The 27112-nt window shown below is 39.8% G+C and overlaps 1 protein-coding gene across 7 annotated transcripts; it reads right to left on the reverse strand.

Moving 5' to 3' along the window:
• Positions 1 to 271: 271 nt before the first annotated feature.
• On the reverse strand, positions 272 to 26339 carry hook3 (hook microtubule-tethering protein 3). 7 transcript variants are annotated; one of them, XM_085793646.1, is made up of 26 exons: positions 26184 to 26339; positions 20309 to 20394; positions 19959 to 20031; positions 19590 to 19640; positions 19285 to 19417; positions 19056 to 19123; positions 18828 to 18890; positions 18376 to 18459; positions 17609 to 17671; positions 15849 to 16012; positions 15612 to 15752; positions 15231 to 15318; positions 14953 to 15066; positions 14663 to 14773; positions 14329 to 14413; positions 14163 to 14232; positions 11445 to 11585; positions 11013 to 11100; positions 8774 to 8808; positions 8587 to 8669; positions 8263 to 8363; positions 8034 to 8138; positions 7222 to 7293; positions 5521 to 5657; positions 5316 to 5337; positions 3688 to 3848 (listed from the first exon to the last, which is right to left on the reverse strand). In XM_085793646.1, the coding sequence occupies exons 1-25, from the start codon at positions 26238 to 26240 to the stop codon at positions 5325 to 5327; spliced, it is 2226 nt and encodes a 741-aa protein (XP_085649772.1). In that variant the 5' UTR covers positions 26241 to 26339; the 3' UTR covers positions 3688 to 3848; positions 5316 to 5324. The 7 variants fall into 7 exon arrangements, with proteins under 7 accessions (XP_085649770.1, XP_085649771.1, XP_085649773.1 ...); XM_085793644.1 differs by lacking the exon at positions 5316 to 5337 and having other exon boundaries at positions 272 to 3848; XM_085793645.1 differs by having other exon boundaries at positions 272 to 5337.
• Positions 26340 to 27112: the final 773 nt, after the last annotated feature.

Raw genomic sequence — 27112 nt, forward strand, 5'->3', positions numbered from 1 at the left:
TGTTAATGAGTGACCTCTTTCACACTGTCATTTGATATCATTATCCAAATATCAATTACAGTGGCTTTAACTAAATCAATTAACTTTTGTGGTGCTAATAATGGATTTACGCCCCCAGACAGTATAATTTCAGGTCATGAGTTAATGTATGCCCATAATCGCCTTTTAGTTTGTGTGTGTATGTTTGTGTCAATCTGAAAATCCTATGAAACCAAACACAAAAATCCAAGCTAATAATGGTGATTGTAGAAATTGGCATACAGACAAGCCGTCTGTTTTATACAAGCTTTATTTACAATGTCATTTCCAAGTTTTGCAGTGTAGGAAGCACATCAATAGGTCCTCATCGGACAGATGCTATATGAAATCCATCTATCTAGACATGAGTTTTATTTTCTCATCCTCAAATGGCCAGACACTTCCTCTACCACTGTCACATTAAGTATGTACATAGAGTGTTTGTACAAGATCAATATAAAACTTGGCAAATGGAAGGTTATTTGCTACTTCAATATGTAAAGAAAAGTTTTCCAATGAGTAAAAAAATACAGCAAACACTGCACACATCGAGATAAGATTCTGACCTGTTAACCGCCTCGTGTTCTTTTTGTCGTCTCACAGATACTCTTTCAACTGGCCCACAGCGCAGTTAGCAGTCAAGTAACACTAGGAAATACTGGGTACTCATTTTAGCTTAGGTGTGTCAGTAATCCACAACCATTTGGAAACTGCAATACTCATTTAGTATTTTGTTCTCAAATAAAAATAAGGGAGGATTTTTGAGTTATTTAATACTATATCATGGTGTCAATCTTTGCTTCTCCACTGAGAAGAACTTGGCATTAATAACGTGTGAAAATGGCCCAAACTCTCTGATATTACTGCAACTCCCTTGCGATAATCCCCCCCAAATTCCGTCATCACTTGCATCAAGGTAATAATACTAATATACATAAACACATAAAAGCAACATAATTCAGTGGCTGACTTCTTGAGGTTGGACAACAAAGGGGGATAACACAGTCTGATTACTCTTCAGGGAGATATTAAATAAGAAAAAAAAAAAAAAAGCCCCGCCCCACCAACTCCCAAATCCCTGACACAAATTTGAAACAGGTCAACCATAAAGTGGATGTGTTCCATTATATACAGATTTCTTACCAAACCAATGCCTTGTGGGGATGGACGGTTAAAAAAAAAAAGTTGTGTGTAATATAACTTACAGTTAAAACTGTTGATGTTAATGGAAAGTGATTAAACATAACAAAGAGAAAGTAGAGAATTAAACAGAAGATGTCACCTCTTCTCTTTACAAATGAATCTAGACTGAAAATGTTCAACTTCGTTACTTGTTTCTGAAACAAATTAAGTTGAAATATGGGGTGTGATTTGCCCTTATTTGATCATGATAGTTAACCAAATATCCATGTTAATGTGTAGTGTACTTAATGAAGTTACACGTGCATCCACGACAGCTAATGAACCCCTCTCTACGTCTTTGTTGCTGTCACTTTAAACACTGGGAAATATAATCGTTTACAGGGTTCTTAAATTCATAAACTATTCACTGAATAAAAATGTTAAATGTGCTTTTATTGTTGATGATGAGAAAACATTCATTTACAAATATACGTTTTTCAGGACACTGATTTCCTAGGAAACTTGTGGTCCTGAAAAGACTGGAGGTAAATATGACCTTACGGTGTTTTCTCCCGTTGACACTGATCTGAGCCGGAGCTGTTCATATAAGTCTGTCGTCTCGTTTTCATTCGATGGAGACAAGCACCGCACTATCACAAGCCTTCTCCTCCTTCTGTTGCATAAGACAAGTATTTAACAGTATTTTGATGCCATATGGAAACTTCACCTCCATTGTAACAGTATAAGTGGTGATATAATACTAACATTAAAAAAAGAAAGAAAGAAATGTAACATCAACGCTGTACAAGCAGCAAAAGAATAAATAAGCCATTGAGATAAAAATGCACGGCATGAATTAATTCAAGGTTACATAGTATAACAGTTATGAGTAAAATAGGTTAAAACAGAGAAGAAAAAGCCCTCATTAAGCCTACTTCATCTAAACAACAAAAGTCAAGGTATTGATCATGTGGACGAGATTTAAGATCATCTCAGACTTTTTTTTTTTTTGTTCAAAGAAAACAATACAGCTGGTCTTTAAAGGCAACATGCCTGTAGTCACAAGAAGACCAGAGCGTCTTTTTTTATGTCATATTTTAAACAAAGGCACTAAAGTGGAGCATTCAACCATCTCTCCCATTTATACAAATGTATGCATTTATGCCTATAATATGCATATATCCACAGGTCCTGGTGTTCATTTGGAGTCTTTTTTTTTTCTTAACATAAGCTCTGGAAGTGAAATTTAAACAAGACAGTTATTTAAAAAAAAAAAAAAAAAAGCTACACAAAATGTACATTATCACTTACATCAACACCAAATTAAGTTTCACTAGTAGTGAAGCTAGAATTTGCGGCTGATTGTAACTCGTGTCTTGCTTTGTGGTTAACCCTGCATGTTCGAGCAGTCGACTTCTTCCATTAACAATTAATGCCAAAACTTTTCTTTTGAAATTGCGATTGTTTTCCCTTTCCATCTTTGAACTGATTAACCCTTTCAGTCCGACTAAATGAATGTGCTATACATTAGCCTACATGAGCTAACGTAGAGTTTCATATCATCTTTTTAGTATTCTGATGTTTCGATAAAATTATCATTCATTCTTAAGCTATAGTCTATAACTCATGTAACAACATGCACTTATATTTGCTACTAGACAAACAACAGAGACAACAAAGTGGTCAGCTAGAATATAGCCAACATCAGAAACACTACATATTGTGTATAAATGTGCATTTTATCAAGAAATAGATGCTACACTGACATTAAATAACAGCTAAAGAAAACCTGCGAGTAAGCTTAATGGGGGCTTTTATCCTTTATAAAAGCATGTCTGTAACATTGTTATTCATTTAAAAACACTTAAGTTGCTGTCCTATGCTCCTACTACAACCCGTCCAAAAGCCTACAGAGCAACACAGTAATGCCCCGTAAACTCTCCTTTACTCCACAACTCATTGTTCTCTCTATTACTTGAGGTAAAAGCACTTCTAAGACACCATAAAGCAACACACTGAGGAGATACACACTCAGAAGTTAAAAGGGGAGCTTGGCTCGCTTCTTTTTTGTTCTGCAGACTAATTTGCAGGCTAGACCTCTCCAATATTTCTCTCTCATTGCTGTCGACTGTCCTCCAACCACGGAAAAAGAAAACGGATATGTGGAAATATGTCATTGAGGTATCCAGAAGCAGCCAGCCAATGTCAAGTTGCACACGAGCACTAGAGAGAAAAGACCCTACACTGCGATATACCGCCCTCATTCTAGGTGTTGATTACATACTGTCAGTTGAATAGTAGCAGACTTGATGCAGTGTGGAAGCACAAGCAGGCATGTCCATGAAGAGTAAGTAAAGGGGGTAGGAAAGGAGAAGATGGAGAGGATAACGAAGAGCAGGAGAACAAGAGGAGTAAGGAGCTGGAAGGGTGGAAAGGAGTTTAATCAGGGGGAAGGAGGGTGAGGGCTTTCTGTTTTCTGACCGCTTCACTCCTCAGGCTTGTCTGGAGGTTACAATGCATGACACTGCAGAGGGTTATTAGTGCTCATGCTGCAGCCGGGTGGCGCTGGTTATTCGCAGGCTCGCGTCAATGCAAAGTCATGCAAACAGTAGGCAGGCAGGTAGATCATGCATCGAGCGCCTCAGCCTAGCTCAGCCACACCAGACCCTGGCCAGTTTCATTGGTGTGCCAGTCATGCAGTGACATTGCTGTTGAAGGGGGAGAGAGAGACAGAGAGATAATGGTCAGATGACAGGGGCCTGTTCTCATCAGGACCCTGATCTAAACAGATACACAGCAAATTAACGGGGGGCGGGTTAATGTCAATGCTTCTACGGGTCCGTCGTGTTAACGAGAGATCAGTGACGATGTCGCCTTCAAAGCAAAGACAATGTGAAGAGAATGCAACAAACGACAGGTTAAAGAAAGGATGGGAAGACCTGCAACAAACACCTAGTCATGATTCCTACTTAAAGTGGCATGTGTAATACTCAACTCTGTGGTGCTTAATGAAACACCTTCTCTACTATGAGAGCATAGTAAAAATAAGATGAAAAAGGAAGTCTGCTTCAGTGTGCTGCATTGACTTGTGCTCCTTTTTGTTTACTTCCTGGTATTAAGGTAAATCTACAGACTCAATGCTGTTTCAACCAGACAGCTCAGGAACTGCTGCAGATTTCCCTTCAATTCATTTCTTCCTATGTGTGGGTGATGCCTGCGGTGTTGTGAGGATAATATTGAACAAATAGTGTTGAACATACATTTAAATTTAACATTATGGCACAAAAGGGGTTGCCAGAGACAACCTCGTATTTGCTGGTAAAGCTAAAACCATGCGAACCGGTGCATGTCTTGCTTTGTTCGACCATGGCTCCTTAAGAAACATAAAGATAAAACAGTATAGACTGTAATGTAGCACACTGATCTACCCTGCTGTGGATTGAACCTTTTGAAACAACTTTACTTCTCTCTTTTCCTTTGGGAGAAAAATGACCTTTCACAATTATTGCTGCACTCTAACTAGCCAACTGCTTTTTTTTTTTTTTCAAAACCATGTAGTCCCATTAGAAATCACTCAGACCGTTTCGCAAGCAAATGGAACATTTACATGTGATGACTATACATCCTCCTATGCCTCGATGTATTCTTGCTCTACAACACAATGACAAGGCAAAGGAGCAGCCATCTGAAAACATCTTCAATTGAATCAAACGAGCAAAACATCGACACAAAAGATTGCTGTTAATATTCTTAAAGCTACATCAGAGGAGTTAAAAACAGAATGCGAAGGACAGAAAATCTGATCTGTCAACTCAAGTCAAAAACCAAAAAAAGAAAAGACGAATCTCAAATGTTATCACAGGTAGAGATGTGCATAAATACTGCATGAACAGGTAGAGTGGATACTCTACACAAAAATGACAGTAACTTGTTAAGAAGATGCAAGCCTTCTCAGCCTCGGGGTTCAGATTACCTGCCTGGCAAAAGTTTGCCTCAGAGTACAGGTTGAGGAAGGTCAGTGGTAGAAAGGGAGGAAGAGAGGCGTTTTGGAGTGATTAGTCAGACCCTATTAAATATACTGAGGGGTGAAATAGGAAGAAGTCTGTCATCACAGGGGTCAGGGGAAAATGTGCTTAGTCAGGAAAAAAAGTGGTGCAAGATTTGGGCAGCCTTGCCTGGCATCTCTACCTCATGGATCTGATCAAGAAGAAAAAAAAAGATAATCAATAGGCAGAATGCAGGAAAACAAGAACTTCCATTAGAAATGAATGGAAAATAGTGCGCCTCAAAAAAGGCACATCTACTGTATGTAAGTTCAGCGGATCTGTAAGGTAGTTTGTCGCAGTATTTTTTTCTGCCCTGCCTTTCTGCCCCATCTACCTTGCGGTAGCTGGCTGGACGTGGCCTGGGTAGGAGCGGCGCGTGCTGGTGGCTTGTCTTTGCCGGGCCAGGAAGGACTGACCGGAGCCGGTGTTGGCGAGCCGGTCTTCAGCCGCCTTCTTCTGCAGAGACATACCCTGGGACAAGATGCACAGGAAGCGCCGTTAATGGCCCATAATGGTCGCTTTTAGTATAGAAACAGTAAGAAGATGGAGATTAAATAACCCCGGAATGAGCCAGATCTTAAGCATGAGCACTAAACTGCTCCGACACTGAGTAAGAAAGTCACCAGATAATTAGCTATAATCAGCTCATTTACCTTGATGCATGAGAGAGAGAATTGGCTCAAACACAATATTAGTGCCAATTTAACACCAGCAATTGATCAAATATGTGACAGAGCAAACAGTGCCCGTCAAGCTTATACAACAGTCTCTGCTGCCCTCTAGTGGTTACACTGCCTGGTGACTTCTGACATGGTATTTTATTCTATTTTATCAAATATCTCCAGCAATAAAATAAAACATACTGTATAAAACAATAGTGTTAAATATTCTGTTCTGCACATTGATTTCATTTAATGTCTTTTCTTCAGTACTTGGTGATTTGTGTATCATTATTTTTAGTGCCAGCTGTGTGTGTGTTACATTTAGAAAGGACATTAGTCAATACTGGTGACATATGACCGGTTTAACTCATTGAGTGCCAACCACGTAATTTCTCGTTTTTCGTTCCCATGCGTTGAGTGCCAAAAACGAAATTTTTCGTTTTTTGCTTTTTTTTTAAATTATGAAAATAGACACTTTAATACACATTATATGTAAATTTGGGGACTCTACGACGAGGAGAACTGAAATAGATGACGATCAAAGTCACATGACAGCTCATGATCTGGAAGTTTTTATCATAACTCAGCTTCTGCAAACGGAGTTCTGCATGCAGATGCAGCGCAGCTGCGCCGCAGCTGCTCTGCTCTCACCCGCGAGGCTGCAGCAGCTCGGAGCAGAAACAGGAAGCTCTCAGCCGACTGTCCCGCCCGGTCTTCATCTGGAGCAACACCGTGTCCTCCCCAAAGTCCTCCCGCAGTAAAATCTGATGGTCTCTGGGTCAAAGCAGACCGGCACCACCGACCCGTACCACAGAAGGACCGCGACCACCGGCGGGACCGGTGTTCGCGAGCCGCTGTGGCCGGCAGAGCCTCACGTTCCGCGGCGAGAGGCTGTGACACGGCACGGTGCCTCTGTGTTATTGTTGTTTAGTGGCGCCCCCCCCGCCCCCGATGGTGGTTTTGTGAATAGAACAACAATTGTTGTGTATATTTATCTTATACGAGCCCTTTGATCCAGAAATGCGAGTGTGAGAAGAGCGACAGGCACAAACAGCGCACCTTTCATAAAAGACGCTCTATCTCCTTTTCTAGAAAAAAAGGAGGGATTTTGGTGAAACCCAGCCATGTTTAGCTTGACTTTTCTCAGGAACGGAGGCACGTAGAAACAAACGGTTTGTGGCCATTTGAAGGATAAAGTTAAACCTTTCAAATGAGCCACAGTATGTGTTGGTGGCAATAATATAGAATACACTATGGCTCTAAAATAAAAAGTCAAATATGGTCTAATTTGCCGGTACACTTGACTAAAACTTTGGAAAGGAGCGCGGCACTCAATGAGTTAACAGTTTCAGACAGTGGAACGTCCTTCTTACCATGTTGTACCAGGCCGAGACAATCAGCTTCTCCTCGTAATCTCTCTGGCTCTTTGTCTTGTCCATCTCTTTCTGTTTGGAGGGAAAATTAAAGATTTTTTTTAAAAATGAAGAAATGCAAGATTTTCTTAAGCTGCACACACACTTGTGAAAATACCTCCATGGTAATGTGCTTTTACACACATTACCACTTTTTTTTCTCCTCTCCAGAGCTCAGATGTCCAGTCACCATCCATCTGTGATGTCTCTTCATCCACGTCTTCTCTCAAAGACATCTGATCTTAGCAACTTCTGAATGGGAGGGTCAGTCACTTTGGTCTTGTTTTGTTTATAACGCCTAGTTTCCTTCTTTTAGTGTTCATTTTACTTCTGTGGTTTTGTGTTTCTTTCTGATATGCTTATGTAGAGGAGTTAATGAATCTACTTGCCGTTGCTTTACTATTTTATTTTTGTTTGAATTGTTTGTAATGCATTATTATTAACTTCTAACAGGGTTTGGTTTCTTGTGTGTAACATGAGTGCCCTCTACTGGGCCTCTGTAAATATAACAGGCTGCTGTAACGTTCTCCTGTAAGTTCTCATTTCCCACTACAAAACTGGCTGAGAGAAAACCTCATATGAATTTGTTGATATCAGAATAAATAACTGGTTGATGCCATAAACAGCGACAATTGTGTCTGAGTCATCCCACCCCAGAAGATAAAGTACATGACTACTACGATACCAAACAATCACTGAAATCATTTTGAGTTCACTTGTTGACCCGACTCGTTTCTCTACCATCTTAGTCCTCTAAAGATTTCACTGTTTACCTCCAGTGAGTGCAGCATCCTCTCCTTCTCCTGCAGCTGGTTCTTCAAGGCCTGGACCTCTGGGCCTGAACCCTGGTTCTGCTTGGGGTCCAGGGTCCGGATCACCTGGAGAGTACATATTGAGGCACATCACGATCACAGAGTTTTCTTGTTTACCCGCATCTCAGGAAAGTATCGCTGTAATAAAGATCACTGTTGATCCTATAGCAATTTTAAAAAATTTACTCACACTCTTGGCCTTTTCTAGGTATTTCTTGTATCTCTCCTCCATCTGTTTCATGTCCTCATCTTTCTTTTTCAAGGCCTCTTCGAGTTCATCCACTCGTTGGGCTACGAGGGAACAAATTAAAGATTTAGTGTGATCGTCCTTTCTTTTGCTCTTTTTCATGCTGTTCACTTTTGATACTTTTTTTAATATCAGCACATTGACAACACACATAACATAATCTAAAATTTGAAAATGAAAAGAATGAATAGCACAAGAGGATGACGGTCAAGAGATTCTAAGAACACTTCTTCACACATGCCAAATCTAGTGAGGCTCCAGACTCACAGCTGGCATTGTACTTGGGCTCCATTTCATCGATGAAGGTGTTTTTCTTCAATAACTCGTTGTTCAACTCTCGTACTTTCTCCCTGATGGAAAGAACAAAGCAGAAAATGTTTTTCATTCTAATTTTGTCTAATATTGTCTAATTTTTTATGTAAAATTGCTTTGGGTTTGTAAAACAATCACTTACATGTGCTCCTCATATTTCTTCTTTAGAATGGATGACTAAAAAAGAAGATGAAAATTACATTACAGATGTGTCAAATCTCCAAAAAAGAAGGAAATATTTAAACAGCCACTCTGATGGATAAATGCAGGAACTACAGCACATGTCAGGGTTTTAATTTTTATACCTTCAGCCACATTTTGTGAGTGGTGACAGGGTTAGGGTTAGTCCTGATAGGTTAAGTGATGATAAGTTCTGCAGTTACGTTGCATCCAACTCAAAATTTATAGGGTCAGGCTCTTGGGACAAATGTACTACTACTGCATCATTAAAACATAGCCTTTACTTATGAGTTCAGGTTCAGCACAGAGTTCGTCAAACCTACAGTGTCTATGATTTTATATAATTCTGAGAATTTCCCATGATATCCAACAGAGGTAAGTGCAGAGTCAATAACAGTTGGAAAATATTATCATGACAATATTGTATGGCATCAAAAATGAGAAAGAGGAAATTAATTGGGGAGTGATGTCGACACCAAATTATCAGCTGACAACATGATTTTTTAGGGTGGATAATTACGAATGATTAGAGTGATCCAAATTATGTGTTTTTATTTTTGTTTTCTTGGTCCTGTGTCGGGCTGTACCACTCTCCACGTGGTATCTAAAATGTTGTGAAGCAAGATCAAGAGACAGTTAAAATCTGTAGAGTGCTAGAAAGAAGATTGCATGCTCAGATTGGCTCTAAACTAGAAGGCAACAGTGTCATAGGACAAGGAAAGGTGGGTTTCTACAAGGGGGGGAATGTACTACATCTAGCATCTGAGGACTGAGTAAAGAAGCCTCAATTTCTAACAGGAGATTATATTATACCTAGAGAATGTTAACACTCAGCTAGAGAAAAGGTGACCCTTACATGTAGCAACTCAGTGCAACAAATGCAAAGACAATAAAATGCTCAATACACGGTTAAAATCCAATGATGTGATGCAATTTTGGTCATTAAGGCTAGAGATGTATTTATCCTTTAATATGGGACTATGCAGTTTGTATAATGTGCAAATTCATTACATTCTGAGTTGTGACACATTTGGTTCAAGAAGTCAAGGTACTGTAAGTGGTGAAAGAGCAGAGTGTAAAAGAGGGCATTGTCAGGAATCACAAAGATATACTTACTATCGCCTGACGGTGGGAGCATCATTTGAAAAAAAAAAAAAAAAAGATGTGCAAGTATTTAACTGAATGGCAAGAATCACATACCTGCCATAGGTGGATGGTTTTAGATTAATACAATTATCTCTCTCTCCCATCCCATTATGTCTTAACCTAAACATAATTAAAACGGGTCTTCCTTGCCCTCTGCTTATTGTGTTCTCTTATTCTTGAGCACAAGACAGATCATCAAAGCAAGATCGATAAGGCTGATTGGGTGTCAAAGTCTACACAGGCCGGCAGGAGCGGAACTGGAAACCCACACAAAGGCTTTTGATTACCGGTATGTATAATTAAAGGCACATATCGGTTGTGATAAACATGCATGCAGGCTCTCTCTCACACATAAACCTTGCTGGGAGATGCTCCAAACCTCCTCTTCCTACATACCAGTAGTCATCTACTAGAAACTGGTTTGAGGGGACACAAGGAACACAGGAGAAGGCAATGGAAATAGTCCTACTTTGTGTTTCAGGATGATAAAGTTAAATATCTTGACGACAAATTAAGTTATATCGCTCATTTTCAATTGATATATTATGGAATTTATTCTTTAATGAAAATCTGTTTGTATTTTTGTGATGGTCTGATGTCATCAGGGCTCTTAGCCCAGCCAAATGTCTTGAACACTCACAGCTTGTAGCCATGGCAGGAAAACTTATCATTCTGTTAATGCTTCAACATGGAAATGATGTCAACGCACACACACAAAAACAAATAAAACACCATGAATGTATGAGGTTAGAAATGGTTAAAGTTAAGAGCAGTTAGTAAGGTCCAAAAGGAGTTTGATTTTAACTGTTTTCTAAACATGGGCTGCAGAGATATTTATATCGTGTGAAAAGCTAATTTTCCTTTTTCACTTTTAAAAGTTGCCCTTTTTAGATAAAATATATAAAACACCTTGAACCCTCAGGAAGAGCAGTGTACTGCAGTTTTGTTGATGATCTTCATACAGCAGGCATGTTATGATGGGAATTTGACTTCCTGTGGTTTTTGCCAACATTTGATATGCTATCACAGTTACATACACACAGTTCATTACTTACATCATCTGCTTTGGAGTCTTGTTCCTGCAGATTCTTCTGTAGCTCCTCTACCTGACTCTGCTCCTCCATCAGGCGCTGATTGATTAACCTTGATTAAGTCAACAACAAAAAAAGACCAGTCAGACAACATAGTTTTAACAGAGGAATTAGCAAACTGCAAGCTGTGCTGCGGAAGATAAAAAAAGCCATGCAGGTCACTGACTGAAGGGACAAGGGAAATCTTTGTGTGGAGGTAAATCGGAGATTGATTGCAGGGAAACACAAATTGTGTACAGTTAAAATATCACTCTCAAACATGAACAAACCAAGGCATTTTAACATTTTGCTCCAATACTGAGCACAAATGTAGTAGTGTTTCTCCTTGACCCATGCTATTACTAATTCAGCCCCTTTGCTTTTAATGGTATTGCCACTAATCTGCATGTTTCTGACCTGTTCTCCGTCTCCAGCTCATTTTTTCTTCTGTTGGCGTCCTCCAGTAGACTCTGCAACAGCGCAATCTTCTCATTGTCTGATCCCTCCTGAGCCAGCTTCAGCATCTTGTTCTCATGCTGGAGACGGATCAGATGTTCTCTGTGGAAACAGATCACACAGTTAATTCCTTTCAAAAAACACTGATACCTGACCTTGATACACCTTGATATATTTTTCTTCCTTTCTATTATAATTGATAACTGACCTTCTGAAGCTGTGTTGTAATCTTCCACCTGACTTATCAAAACATATGTAGCACAAAGTCAGCTCACTCTACTTGCACGTAACAGTGTAAGCACGTTTTGCACCTGCTTAAGTGGACACATGTTACTATGTCTGTAATCAGTACTTAAAATAACAATGAAATACTGCGCCACAAGTTTTTACATTACTACATCTTACTCATCTCATCTCACTCACTCATCTCACCAATATGCCCATGGGTGCTCAGAGGGTTGCAATCATATTCTCTATTTACATCAAATGTGACACGGAAAAATGACATTGTTACACTTTTCCGGGTGTAAGATAGGACTCACAGTGTGTGTGTGTTAAAGCCAATATAGGAATGAGATGGTAATTTGTGTTAGCACTTGGTAAACTTAATTAATGCTACAAACATGTATTATGCAAAAACAATCATGCAACAGCTCCTGTAACATTTGCAACAACAACACTACTGCAACATGCTGTAATACTGTGTCAATCTGACTGATACTGCCATCGAGGAGTCGCTGATGATGCTGTAAACTTTGACTCGTCTCCCTGGTGATAAAGCTATTTCAGTTCTTCTATCCAGTTTGTATTCCTGCATGCTCCTCGGTTCAGTCTCCTCTCTGCAGTCTGCAGGGTCTGTGTCTTAACAACAACATTGTGACTGCCAGAATCAAGAAGTTAATATTCACAGTTGCAGCTGGTGGTTAAATGACTAAAAGGTGTTTAGAACTCATAGTTTCCCCTGAGCGGTCTTGTTGTCTTTTGTACAGCATTTTAGTTACATGTCGTGGGAACAGTTTGTGCATCCACTTTCATTTCCACTATTTATTTTTCTTTTCTTCTCATGAAATAAAATGAAAAAAGACGAACATAACAGACCAATGTGCACTGTAAAAAGGGCAATAAATAGGGACTGAGTCTTTGTATTCAGGTAAACACTAAAACAGCAGGTAGAAAGACAGTTGTTACAGAGTTTGATAGAACAGGAGGCATCTGATACTCAGGCAGCTCAGCAATCAATTTTGGATACAAGGTTTATCTTGGTGATCTGGCTTGTTCAGATTTTCCAAATAGCTTGGTATTTTCAGATAACCCCACTTGCTTCAGTACATCTACTACATCAGACTGGATCTTCTTGTTGATAGCACTGAGCACAGCCTGTTACTTTAGTCCTGTGTTTTTTTTAGGGTGTGGCTGCTGACTTTTTTCCAACTGGAGAACTGGCTGAATGTTTCAAGACACACTCACAGCTGTTGGCTAGGGAAGGTTTGGGTCAAGGAGGGCAAATGAGAGCTAAGAAAAGGTTCCAGTGCACTTATTTGGTAAAAAAAAAAAAAAAAAAGACATCAATGCTATTTCTGCTGGATGGATTCTGATTTCTACTCTACAGTAGGCTGAGAGAAAAACAGCTGTTTTCCTGGCTGTGTTCTGTTAAGAGAAATACTGACAAGGCAAAAATCAACTCCAGATGCTGCTCATAAAAGAAGCAGGTTGAATTAGGCACAGCCTACTTTGCTTTTCACACACTATTGGAGCCTGGACTAACAACCAACAGACATAAATGAACATGAATCACCAAAGCACCCAGTTGGCAAGTCTGGTTCTCACACAACTGTTCTTCTCTTTAGACACCTCCCCTGAAACACTTCAACTGCAACATCTTACTTTGATCTTCAAACACTTGCAGGACATGACATCACATTAGGACACAAAACCTTTTCATTACCTCCAAAGGCTAATGAATAGCTTGGACTGGTTTTCGTAAGCTGCTTTTGGGAGATTAGGATTTCAATGCAAATCCACATTTTTCTAGGTTCACGAGCGCCGAGCAAAAATTCAGGCAGTTTTTTTTGCTACCATCAGAAAACCCAGCCCTCTTGGAGAGCAACAGCCAGGCTGATGCAACTCACACACAACTATTACATAACTCACTACAGAGACGGCTCTTTTTAGGACACACTCGTGTACCTTAAAAAAAGAGCAGCGAGAGCAGGAGGAAGCTAGAGACCATCTGGCTACAGCGCCACAGACTACCGTACACACATGCGGAAGCGCACACACGCACACAAGCAACATCAAGTGAAGATCCCACCCTCAACCTCTGTCACTGCAGCACCTCTCTAAACGTATCCTTCATCTGGACTGGTGTGTTTTTAACATGCAACTTGCGACACTGGGTCTGAAATTTTGGAACCAGGTCTTTTGAGGTAAATTTTCTTTCACATCACATCAGACACAAATTTTAAAATGCATAAGACAGATGTATGTAAGTGAGAATCTTCTTTCAAAAACCTTTTCATACTGTGCTGATATTTCTTACTCTAAAACTCGTGATGTTGACATTTACCTAGCTGACCTACTAAATATAAAAAGACTAAATAAAGAGCCTATTCCATCATTAGCTCTATCACTACATTCTCCTTTTCCTTAATCATTTAAGTTGTGTTCAAAATGTCATACCGAATCTCGGGGGTGGTGATCTCAGCAGCCAGCGAATCAGTGCCATCGTTGCCGACTAATGGGAACAGACCTGGGTAAACAGAAAGTGTTGTTATGACAGGGTAAATCCAGCTTAACCAAAAGGAAGTTCGACCACTTAGATTAAGCCACTTTGAAATGTCTTTACTTGATGTGAGCTGTCCTTCTTGAGCCTGGACACAATGCAGCTCCTCGATTGTCTCTTTCAGCGAGTCTCTTTCTGTCCGCATGCGCTACAGAGGGACACAGAGAGACAAGTGTGTGAATAAGCAACACTGAACATAACAGAGAGATTGTGAAGGATCTTGAATGAAAGTTCTCAATACACAGATGCCATCAGAATTTGTCATATCAACCACTTAGCCATCACTCTAGTAGCTACATGACTGCAGCATTAGGCACAATGATCTAGTTTTAACATATCCGATACCATCATATTACCAGATTATTAAACTTAGGTTAATGACATAAGTTGAACATACATCTTTCTCTTTTTGTAGGGAGTCCACTTTTTCTTTGACGCGTTTGTACTCGAACTCCATCTTGTCGGCCTTTTTAGACTCTTCTGAAAGTCTGTTCTGAAGTTCAACCACCTGAACAAAGAGGCAACAGTTCAAGTAAAGACATCATCTATCAACTTACAATTCACGTGTGAGTTTCATAGCAGATGAATTAAAGAACTGAGTTACACAGTCCAACCAGAATTAAAGAACTGAGTTACACAGTCCAACCAGGAGCTGTGTAGAAGTCAACGTGTCCATTGGTTGAGTACCTGTCTCTTGTATGTCTCCAGTTGGCCCTTGGCAGCATTTGCCTTTCGTAGATCTTCTTCCAAACCGACGTTGGTCTGCATTAACACTGTGTTCTTCTCCTCCATCAGCTTATTCTGAAAAATAGAGACAGGAATACAAGCTTTATTTGTTTTGTTCAGACTAAATGTTTTTCTTTACAAACCAAAGGATGATTTACAATGTGAGGCAACTTTAATAAATCTCTTTGCAATAAAAATGACCATTCAGTTGTGTCTGTTGCCTGTGTGTGATTGTGTACCTGTCTCCTGAGAAGACCCATGTCTTCCAGTTTCTTCTTATAGTGTTCCACTGTGCCCTCCAGCTTTGACACTTTGTCTGATGAGTGCCTACAAGGGAAACAACAACAGACAGTTTAATTTTGTGAGGTTACCGTTACAATGGGGAGGAAGCAGAAGGCTTTTCTAAAGCTGTTTATACAGCGACACACCTGTAACAACAGAGATCTGAAATAACAGGATAGTGGTTCCACAAAACATTATTTGTCTTTGTCGTCTCCTGTTCTCTGGGGTTTAACCAGATTGCTGTGAACAATGATTACATTCTTCTCTTGTTTGGTGTACTTTGCTCAGATAATCACATCACACATGTTGAGGACTTTAGACTTTGAATCCTGACTTACCTGAGGACATCCATCTCATCCTTCAGAGACTGGGCTTCATCAGCCAGTGAAACAAGCTCTTCATTCTGTGACTTTACATCTAATAGTTCTTTTTCAAGCTCTTCACAGCGGATCCGGTAGTCATCTTTTGCTGCCTCCAGCCTGTAATGCATTAATGACAATAATCATCTTTCCAATCTAAAGATTGGCTCTCATGCTTTATGTCTCAAAATCTCTTTCAATGTACAAACTCCACACCTGAATGTTTCTTCCTGTAGTTGCTCCAGTTGTGTCTGCAGCTGGAGATGTCTGCGTCCAGCAGGGCTGTTTATATCCTCTATGGAGTCGGACTGGTTGAGTCTCTCCATCAGGACCTGGTTTTCTGCAAGCAAACTGCTCTTTTCTTCTTGTAGGGCTGCCACCTGCGAGAAGAAGGGTGGAGAACAGGAGGGCAAAGAATGGAAATGGAGAAAAACACAAAAGGAGTAGAAAGGGCAGGATGATGTGGTTCAGAGGGGAGATGAATGGAATCAGATGAATCAGAGGAAGGCAGGGATTTGGATAAGAAAGGTGAAAAATAGAGGAAAAGGGGTGGCATGTAGTACAGGATGGTAAAAAGGAGCGAAGAGAGGTGAAGATGGAAAGGATATTAAAAGGAGAAAAAGAAGAGAGGGAGAGAAGAAAAACAAGTTAGGGGCAAACGGCTCTAAAACTTTCAATTCATATATCTCAAGCTACTGAAATGTACATGGCACAGTTTCTTCACAGCATTCAGTTCACCGGGTTATTCACAATCACTGCAGCATCAACCTCAGTTATAAAGCAAGGGCACAACAACAACACAAACCATGAAGCTCCACATGAAAGAGGGCTACGTATGGTTTGATGTTGTCTTCTCAATGTGATAGACAGGGAATCAAACTCTTCACACAAAGCAAAGCAGAAGCTGGTTGTTTTCACTACCACATACCATCATCTCTAACCCCTAATTGTTGTTCAATTTGCCTTTTCCAAGATATTAATCTAATGCCCTGACATCTCTTTGAGCCAAGACTGATATATGTGATATCCCAAAATGACAAAGCAGCTATAAGTGACGAATTCAATACTCAAAAAGAAATTTGGCTAATTGTGTTGCTTGGCTTGTTATATTTTTGGTCGACCTACAGGTAGACTCTGGACTTAGAAACTAAACTTTGCTTCTTTTATCTGTAGAACTGATTGTGTAGAATTTTTTTAACATAAATTTTCACACCAGCACAACACGATAAACTATGTCTGCTTTTTAACTATGTGTAAAATGAATGCTTTTTAAATAGCAGTAACACTGTTATGTGGAAGCACTCAGAGAACTTGCACCAATGTGAAATTTCTCTCACTGCAACAAGCTTAAATCACATGAAAGATGTGATCAGCACAGCTTAAAAAGCAGGAAATATAGCAGGGCTCAAATATTCACTCTCAAAACCAGCTAAGGGTTTCCTAAAAAACATCCCTCTTTCTTGTAGGTATTGAGTCACATTACGGTACATGCATTTTAAATAATGTAAGGGCTCTTGATGTGTACTTCCAAAAGAGAAAAAAGCCAAATTAGTATCATAACCTGTGAATAACATACAGTGTGTAAATATTTGACATATATTCAACAGTTCTGCCTTTCAATGACTCCTCCCTCTTGGCCCATAAATCAAGTTTTTCTTCTTGCTGCCTACTCTAGCTGTGGGAAAGCATGAAACACAACAAGGTAAAAAGGCAGAAGGTTAATATTCAAGGGGTGACACACCCACACAAAACTGCAGTTTGGCTGGTGTGCCCCAAGAGGACCATGTGTATACGTGTGCACAAACACTTGTGCACTAACGTGTACACACACATGCACACATAATTAGGAAAAGGGGGATCTGGATTCCAGAGGGGATGCTGGTGCAAGCAGACTGAAAAAAAATCCAGGACTATTAGACACACCACACACCATGGATGGAAGGAGGAGACAGAGAGAAAAGAAAGTTTGCATTTACCCTCTCTTCTAGCTCATTTAACTCTAACCTCAGTCTATCACGCTCCTCTTGGACATGGAGGGCCTTTAAAGCAAGGCACACAGTATTGAAATAGTCAGGAAATAAGAGAAAACTGGTTCAACACAACAGGTGAGTTGGCAACCCTTTAAAGTGCAGCTCCCATTTCCCTGCAGTAGCATTTATACTGGCAGAATACAATCCTCTTCTATGGAGATAGATATATCTTCCTTCTATCTGCACAATTCATCACTGCTAAGTTAACAAAATTAAGAAACAAAGAGTACCATAAGTGATGTACACAAAGCAGTACATAAAACAGCTTAGCAGCAGTTTTAACTCAGTTGGGATGCAATGGTGCACAAAAGGGAGCTGCTTTTAAAGTGTAACCAAAAATAGCTGGAAAAGTATTACTCTATCAGTCAGATAGTAAAAGAAAGTGACAACATTACAGAAAGAAAGCAAAAGCAAAAGCCTAATTAGATGTTCTTGTTTTTGTATGCCTAACTTTTTTTTAGATTACTACAAATGATGTACTGTATATCACCAATCCTTTTACTTTCAAACTCTGAAATTTCACCGTGAGAAAATAATGGTGTTTAACATTTCTGACTAATGCTTTACAGCAGCAAGTCATTCTTCATTCGGACAATACTAACATTTGATATATAATATTTAGTGCTATGATTGCACAATAGTTTCAGTGTGTTACAATAACCATCTATCTTATTGGCTCGTTATTCAAACACTCCCTGCGAAATAAAACCAACCTGCATGTCAAGCTCACGACACCTCTGGGCGATCTCTTCCTTGGTAGCCAAGGCATCGTTCAGCTCCTCCGCTGTCTTTTTCAGCTGACAAAAGAATGACAGAATCACAGTCAGAATGCTGCAGATTTCATTTCCATTTGGATGAGACTACCGAAACACTCACATTCACACTTGCATCTCACTGACATGCTGGATCTGGACATACACAAATGTAAAAAGGTTGTATACAGTAATGGTGTCATAGCTGAAGCAAACTTTTCCACTGTTTATTCAATTAACACTTACATCTAAACTACAAGCAGTATGAAGAAAATGTAGAAACTCTGTATTAAGTCCAAACCACAAATTCAGGAATTTTCCATTCTACAATACAATATCCTTTTCACACCACTGCTGAAAAACAGGTCTGCAGTAAAGGCCACCCAAAGTAAAGGTCCTTAAAGTCTCCTTACCTGTCTATCTAGATCCACATATGAGTCATTTCCTCCCGTCACTGGAGTCTCTTTACTCATCAGCTACAAAAACACAAAAAAATAGGTTAGTTGTTGGAAAAAGTTGACTGCCTGCAACCCTGATTATGTTACAAATCATTTTAACCAACCCCACTCTATTGTCATGAATGAATCAACTATCATCTGCAAGTTCTATTTCATCCCAGTGTAAATAGCATGATTGTCTACCTCTTGGATGGCTGTCATGACAACATGCTGCACCGACTCCTCCATCATCATTATGGTCTGGATGTATTCTAGAGAAAAGAGAAAGACACAACAATGAGGTAAAGGCAAGCTCCCAAGGCGACTGCTAACATAATGTGACATAAAAGAATTTCCTTTTCCAGTGTAAGTTTTCACATCACATGGACAGGCAGACACACATACACACACAATAAGGAATATATATACGCACCTTGTTTCTGTTCACAGTTGACAGCGCAGCCCAGTAAAAGCTGGAGCATCCTCCCCAGCTCTGCTGCATCGGAGTGTTCTCCAATGAGGTTAACGTCCGGTAGTGTGAAGTCATTAATGTGCTGGCCTAAGATCTAGACAATAGCAACAGATGTTGTGTTTTTATATGAAATGTAATTACATGAAAATTAGCTTATGATTGCCTGTATTATTCCTAAAGTGAGGGGCAGGTAGTAAGCACTCTGCCCAGCAACACAACAGTTTTTGTCTGAATGTTTTGGTACAGTAAGTTCAAATAGTTCTTACCTCCTGGTTATAATCTAGGATGCCTTTCAAAACCTTCTTTAGATTGCTGACCTGAAACAAGAGAGGATTTACCCACAATCCAAGAAATATCAACACTATTCATACAAATTGAGACTACGAAAAAAAAATACAACACAGATAACTTATCAAACTTGAAAATAAAAATATATTCATCAAAGTGACAGAGTTGCAGCAGGATCATGTAAGTCGTTAGGAACATCCAATGCCAAAATGCCTGTGTAATTAATATTTCTAGATGAACACATCATTCATTCACACTTGCTGTGTTTATCAGCAGATTGCAAAAGAAGAAAAAAACTCAACCATGCAACATTTCTGTTGTTAGATCAAGGAATGTGTGATCCTAACCTTTAACCTCCAGTTGTCGCCGACGTCTGGCTTGATTCTACTAATCCAAGCGTCATTGAAATACACTACATCTCTGAAAGAGATTCAGACAAACAGAAAGATAAGTAATGAAAGCAAGAAGTTTACCTTTAGTGTGATTTTATGAATAAACAAGGCACCATGTTGCCAATATTAGTACATTTGCAAACAATTCACAACACAATAGACTAACCATGAAAATAACACAGAGAGTCTGCTGTTACCAACAATAATAATAATGCAACTTTTAAAAAGCAATTAATAGATTTTCTATTACACCAATACAATATTTTCTAATACACCAACATTCAGGCTTAGGTAATGTAACTTACATTTTCTGTAGAGCTTGGGCCATGACGACACCACTCGTCAAGTCTTCTACTGTCTTGCAAGATGCCTCCACTCCAAATGTCTGGATCTACACAACAAACAGACACACAGACTTTGAGTTCTGGGTGACGACAACACATGATAAAACGATATGACCTACAAAGTTGGCCTTCAACATAATCTGCTCGAGATACTTAAGAAACTTATATGAAAAGAAAACATCCTCTTTTCAGAAACATCTGGAAGCTGCTCAGCGTAACCACAGTCCTACCTGCCGGCCATTCAGCTGCTGCATTAGAGGAGTTGGGAGTTACATGTCTCAAGGGAGCCTCAGTGATGTACTGAAAGGAACAAGGGCTGCCTCAAATATAACAGTACGCACCAAAGAAAAGTTTGCTTACTGTTCCTGTAAATTGCCTCAACTTTGTTAACCACCCTTACTCAGCTTCTTTTATGTCACCTCTGTCACTAATTTCAGATGTATTTTCATCTGATTAAACCTGCTTACTTGGCAAATCTTTGCTCCCTCTCTACCCTTCATATTCTTCTCAGCTTCTCTCCCTTTTGGACTGAAAGTCTGTTGCCCGGTCTGTGTGACAGTTTACACGCCAAAAGAGGAGGGGAACCGAGAGAGAGGCAATGTCGAAGATCTGACAGGAGGAAAATGACTAGGTTGCACTTCTGCCTGCACGTTGTCTGCCATACTTTTCATTATATGGCTCAAATGCAATATGCGGTTCTCAAGCCGTTAGTCAGGGTGAAGTGAAGTGACCACAGCACTTTAAAATCTGACTCAAGCTTGACATAAGTTTATATCTACCTATGTTCATCTTAAATATATAAACACATTGAAAGCTCTTTTGACTGGAAAGATTTTACTATTTTACTCTTTACTATGAGAGGCAGCTACAATAATATGCCATTTCACTTGTAGCCATCTAAATCCATGGCTATGGAGATACTGGCTGGAGAAGTGTTTACTTTCTTAAAATAAACATGATGCAATAACAACACCTCATCATCACACATCTCCAATTACTGACTTGCACCATGTGTTAAAGTATTTCAATAAGTTTAAAAGGTGAAGTGGATTGAATTAATGTGTAATTCTTTAGAATTGACTACTTAGGTTTGAGAGATTGAGCCGAATTTCGTTGAGCCAAAGAAAAGCATTGCATCACCAGTTATTAGCGAAGCCAGAGAGTGACAGCAGTAAACAAGGAGACCTTTCACACGCCACAGAAAAGGACACACTTCTCATGGCAGAAGGGCAACAGGACTTATGATGAGTAACACATCACACTGAGATCATCTTAATGAAATGCTTTCTTCACTTCAGATTCACACAGTCCAACATTAGGTGCAATATCCCTTCTTCCAATTCTAAAATGTAACCTTTGAAACAATTTGCCTCTTGATTTCTTACACACAGCAATCCCTACCAAATAACGTTCAGAGGGCCAATTTGGGTCAGTCCCTTAGGGGACCCTGTGTCAGTCAGGCAGCTAGTAGCTCAAGCCAGCAACTGGCCCCGAGCCAAAAACACAACTCAACCAAAACAATACCCCCGATTATATAACACCAATTCAGAGACTGACAAAAAAGATACCCACTTCAAATACCCACACAGTGTTCACTCCATAATTTTCCCACTTCTGCTACAAAACAACTGCCACATTTATACCACAGCAGATGCAAGATGACACCCTTTGTTGTAGTGCTATGTTTTCTTCTGGACTTCATTCTGACTTCCTCTGTTTCAATAGTATAAACACATAATACTGGTGAGTGAGATGCCATTGTATTTTAATACGTATAAGGGTGGAGAGTAGAAGTTCAACAATTGGTGTCAAAAATGTAGTATTTCTATATAAAATCCTCTAGAAAAGTGAAAAAATACCAAAATATAAACATGTAAATAGCACTCCAGCACACACAATTATGTTCCTGAAACACACCAAACACCATGGTAGAGAAATGATTGCAGAACTGCTCTCAACTTGGCAATGGCTCTCCACATCAGCAGCATATGGTCTGCATCATCTCCTTTTTCAAAAAAGACGTGGACGGAAAGACAATATGAGCCAGGCCATCACAAACTCACAGACAACCAACAGCAGCCTGAGCCTCGGCAGAAACATGACAGCCAGTCAACAGTGAGTATGAATCGATGGCACTTGACAAACGATATGCTTGATTTGGGGTTGGAAGCTGGGTCAATATGTGGGCTGTGTTGATGAGTGAAGGTGTTAGATCGTGTCAATTTCAATCCACCAGCTTCTTAAGTTTCACCACACATCCAAAACAACTGAATTCGCTGCATGTTGTGGACTTGACTGGGTATTTTGGTTTTCATCTCTTTTGTTCCCCCAACCAGTAACAGGTTCTCACAACCACGTGAGCTGCACATGCTCCACTGCACGTTACATCAACAAAACGGCAGCACACATACCAGTGGGTTACAAAGCCTTTACACACAACATGTGCCCATGTGATGTCCCCTGAAAAGCCACAGTGGAGCAGCCACAGGTGAGTGGCTTTACAGTGTTGAGGACATTGTCGCGTACAAGCTGTCAGTGAATAAGAACAAAAATACTAGAAACTACCCAAAGTTTGTTGATTCCTCTTGTAACCTAAGAACTCTTCATGGACGGCTCTGGTCTAAGCCATGTGCCCTGCGTCACCAGGATCACCTTCCAATCAGCTTATTATGATCACATTAATAGCCTTGAAACACTGACCGCACAGTGAACGGAGGTCTACAACCACTTTAATGGAATAATATTTTTTCTATTCCCTTTGGTCACACAACAAAGATTTAATATTTGCCTTGCTGCAGCATTATTGGAGCGCAATCCTCATGCCCCATTTAGGGGCATTTTTTGCCCCTAAAATTTGAGATTCAAGTAACGTGTCTGAGGCCAATATGTCTGAGGATCATGAATTAAAAGGAAATGTGAAAATTTGCTTTGCAAGTCATTTTTGGTCTGTGCTCCTAAATGTTCTGCTTGCGCTCCCAGTAAAAAAAATTAGCCTGGAGGTCTATACTGTATTATTACATTTAAACTTTTTACAGCAAAATCTGAACCAGCAGCTGTCACTTTTGACCCTTGGGATGCTGTATACTGCAAAATTTCTGTGTGGAGGAACAGTCTGAAAACGTAAGAATTTTCTTACTTTTTCATATTGCTTTAAGATGATTGTGTAAGTTAAAGTGGCTACATATTTTCATAATATAATTTTAATGTGTCAGTATGTGTGATTGGCAACATGATGATAATCTGGAAGGCAGCTACGCATTCTGTAACCTGTGGGCGATTCTGAAGTTTTAGATTTGCTCATGGTCTGTTTAGATTGTAATCAGTATGCTTTAATCAAATCATCCGTAGCGATCTGATGAACGGGCGAATAAAAGAGTACTTCACTAAAACGTCCCTCTCACAAGGTTGAGAGAATTTCCAGTCTAATAAAAATTAATGTGTTTAGTTTTGAAAACCACAGAAGTCACGCAATTAAAAAAAAAAAATCTTGGCTCAGATACTTGCTTAAAAACATACACACAGATAGTCACACAGATAGGGCGGACTGAGGTCAAAAAAGGAAATCCACACCTACAAGTTTGTGGAAACATTTTAAGGAGGAGAGAGTACAGCTGTGGAAAAAACATAAGTCACGTGACTGGGACTAAAAGACAGACTTTCGAAGCCACCCCTATGATTCAGAGAAGTGATCAGTGGAAAAGGAATAATTGTCTAAATACTTGTCTAAATTATGACTGTCACAGGAGAGCATGTATCACTGGAAGGCTTCACAAACAAACAGTCTACCAGAGGCACGCTGGGTAAAAAGGAAAAACTCATTACCATTTTCCAGTGACTGCAGAGTCATGAGATAAAATTGTATCACTTGCATCCCATTATTTAATTAGACTAACAAGTTCCGGTACCACAGACTTTATGAGTTTGCATAACATGCAAGAAGTGATGAGTTATAACGTTATTTTAGAGAGAAGTAGATTCAGTACGGTCATTTTGAGGACTGCAGTTTGTGGTGATGTAGCCTACTGCATCACAAAAAGGCCCTTCTGCTATCCTTCCCTCTCTTTATAATAGAGAAACCTGTAGGACTGTGGCTTTGACTGATAGACAATGTAAAATCTAAAAAAGACAAATTGCCTTCATTGTAACTCACAAAAATCCATAACTCTCTTCATTTACTTATTCATCTTCAATAAAAACAATGAGATAATTGACACAAACATGGTTCAAAAGTTACAGCCTGCTGCAATATTATTTCAGGAAGTGACAGGTTATTGTATGAGGATGTAGCAAAACTATTTAACCAGCTGTTGCTTTGACTTTCCACCACACAAACACTAATAATGAATGACTGTTTCTTCAAATCAAAACCATGTGACCAAACCTCTTGTACTGACATAGCAGAATTAAATCCTGGAATATCTCCATTGCAAATGTCTGACAGGCAAAGCTTTATGCCTCATGGTAATATTCAGTCACACTGTGACTTCACTGTTAACAGGTATGTGAGGAATGTTATCCTGAATTACATAGGAGCAAGAAGAAAGGCCATACTGAGTTGTCATGCATGAGCTGAGATGCACTGACAGATAGAGGATGGAAATTAGCTTTGACTATGCATCATAATTTAAATGTGTCTTTGTCTTCAAAAGGGTCAACTCCAATGAAGAATAATTACGTGAAAGACTTGATTTTATGGTATTCAAGCTGTTAATAGTCACTGTATATCTATGTGTATTTTCATCACTTACTTCACACTTGTACAAATGATAATCCACAAATCAACTTAAAGCACAGCTAAATGACATGTAGGGTAGCACATGACAATGCAGAAGCAGGGCAGTGTGCCTGTACTGAAGGTAATTTCCACTACTACAACCAACACACCACATGCATGTTTGGACTATACACTTACATTTACGCCAGTGGTGTTTAGTTTAAACATGTATGCAGTTTCTTTGTCATGCCAACTCGGCCAATCCAGTCACATACTTGTTCAAGATGTGTACAGTGAATGCCTATCTTGCTTGGCTATCACGCGGAGATCGGCAACAATGATCTCCTCGTATCCAAGATGAAACAGTTATACCCAAAACACTGGCACATTATGGGTACCTATAGGTACAATGCCAACCATATTTGATCAATGTCTTTGCTAAATCTGCAATTCGACAATGTAAACACGCACAAGACGGTAGCACGTGAGCTCACAGTCTGATGCCTTTATTCCACTTGGTACTTGGGATCTGTGTTTTCAAGATTTCATCAGGCATCTTCTGACTAACGTTACAATAAACCTGAGCTGAGCTGTCTTGAGTCTGGCACTTGAAGTCAGAGTAAGGAATGGGGAAGGGAAATCGGACATAATGATACACTGAGCAACAATGACAGGAATTCAGACTCGGAGCAGACAGCGCTGTAACGATACACTGTATCCTCCATCCAGCAACAACAACAACGAGGCCAAGCGTCTCTGCCGTTTGATCCCGTTGCAACCTACGATAATACAGCATTAGGAAAGTTGAGCTAGCTAAATGCCCGGTTGCGCTGAGCTAGCTGCCTGCAACCAAAAACTGTGGTATTCTGGGCGAGCTAGGTGGTTTTGTCTGGCGGCTAGCAAAGCAACACATCAGCAGCTAAAGCAGCAAACAGCTGGCCTGCCTGCCTGTATACGTAACCAACGTGAGCCCGTGTCATTTTCCTCCCCGTCTGCCCCGTTAGCTCATCGAGCTAGTGCTAGCCCTGTGCGCTAGCCAGCTAGCATCGCCGGCGCCGAGTAGCTGTCTGTCAGTGGGAGGGGGAGGAAAAAAGCCTTTAAACTTGAGATTTAATCACTTACCCATGTCAGTAGACTTTCACAGAGCTCCATTCGATCCAAGGACTCCAATGTGCTCATTGTTACCTAATGTAGACTGACTTTGCGAGGCGAACTGAGCCTGAAGTTGATCGTCGGCTTCATACACTCCCGACGTCTCTCCGTTAACCGTTGGCCAATAGTCGGGGTCCGCTGCTTCGCTACTCCGGCGTCTGCCAGAGGAACCCGGGGTGGGCGGAGTTTGCAGTGTATTTAAAGGAAAAGTCCCACTAATACAGACCAAAAAAGAAAAGGACGATTTCCTCTGTGATATGATGAGTGTGGATAATATTTTTAAAGCTATGTGAGACAAAATCCTGGTTTTCTCATATCAGTGAATAGCCTACAGTCAGAAAAAAATAAACTTGCTTTGCCCTAATGAAGCCACTAGGGGGACCTAAGGCCACAATGAGTGTCTCCTGCTGTTTCAGTTTTATTGTCCTTATCTGGTGAATTTCACAGGACAAATCTCCACTTTGTAATTTATTACATTACCACAATACTACACTGGCCCAAATCTGGTATGTGGTTTGTCAGGTGCCATTGGGGACAGTTTCTCTGACTTGCGTAGGAGCATCAACAACTTAAAAAAAAAAAAAAAAAAGCATATTGTTGGCAGTGAGTGGGAACAAGTTGTCTAAATTCTGACAAAACTGATTTTCTGAAATCTATAATTCAACCAATTACAAGGATGGGGATTACAAAAAGCACTTGGACATAGAGCTTGTAGAATGATCATTAACCATTACTTCATTTTAAAACCCATTTAATTTGGGGAAAAACAATTAGCCTAAGCATATTCCTCCTTCAACTCAAATAATAACCATTGTTATTTAGTTGTTTGCCATTTATGAAAGGCCATTTAATTTCCTTCTCCTAAATTATGACAAACAAAATCGCACTTTATTAATTCA

The sequence above is a fragment of the Trachurus japonicus genome, chromosome 12 (assembly GCF_045865225.1).
Source record: "Trachurus japonicus isolate A0001 chromosome 12, Traja_1.0".
NCBI lineage: Eukaryota > Metazoa > Chordata > Actinopteri > Carangiformes > Carangidae > Trachurus > Trachurus japonicus.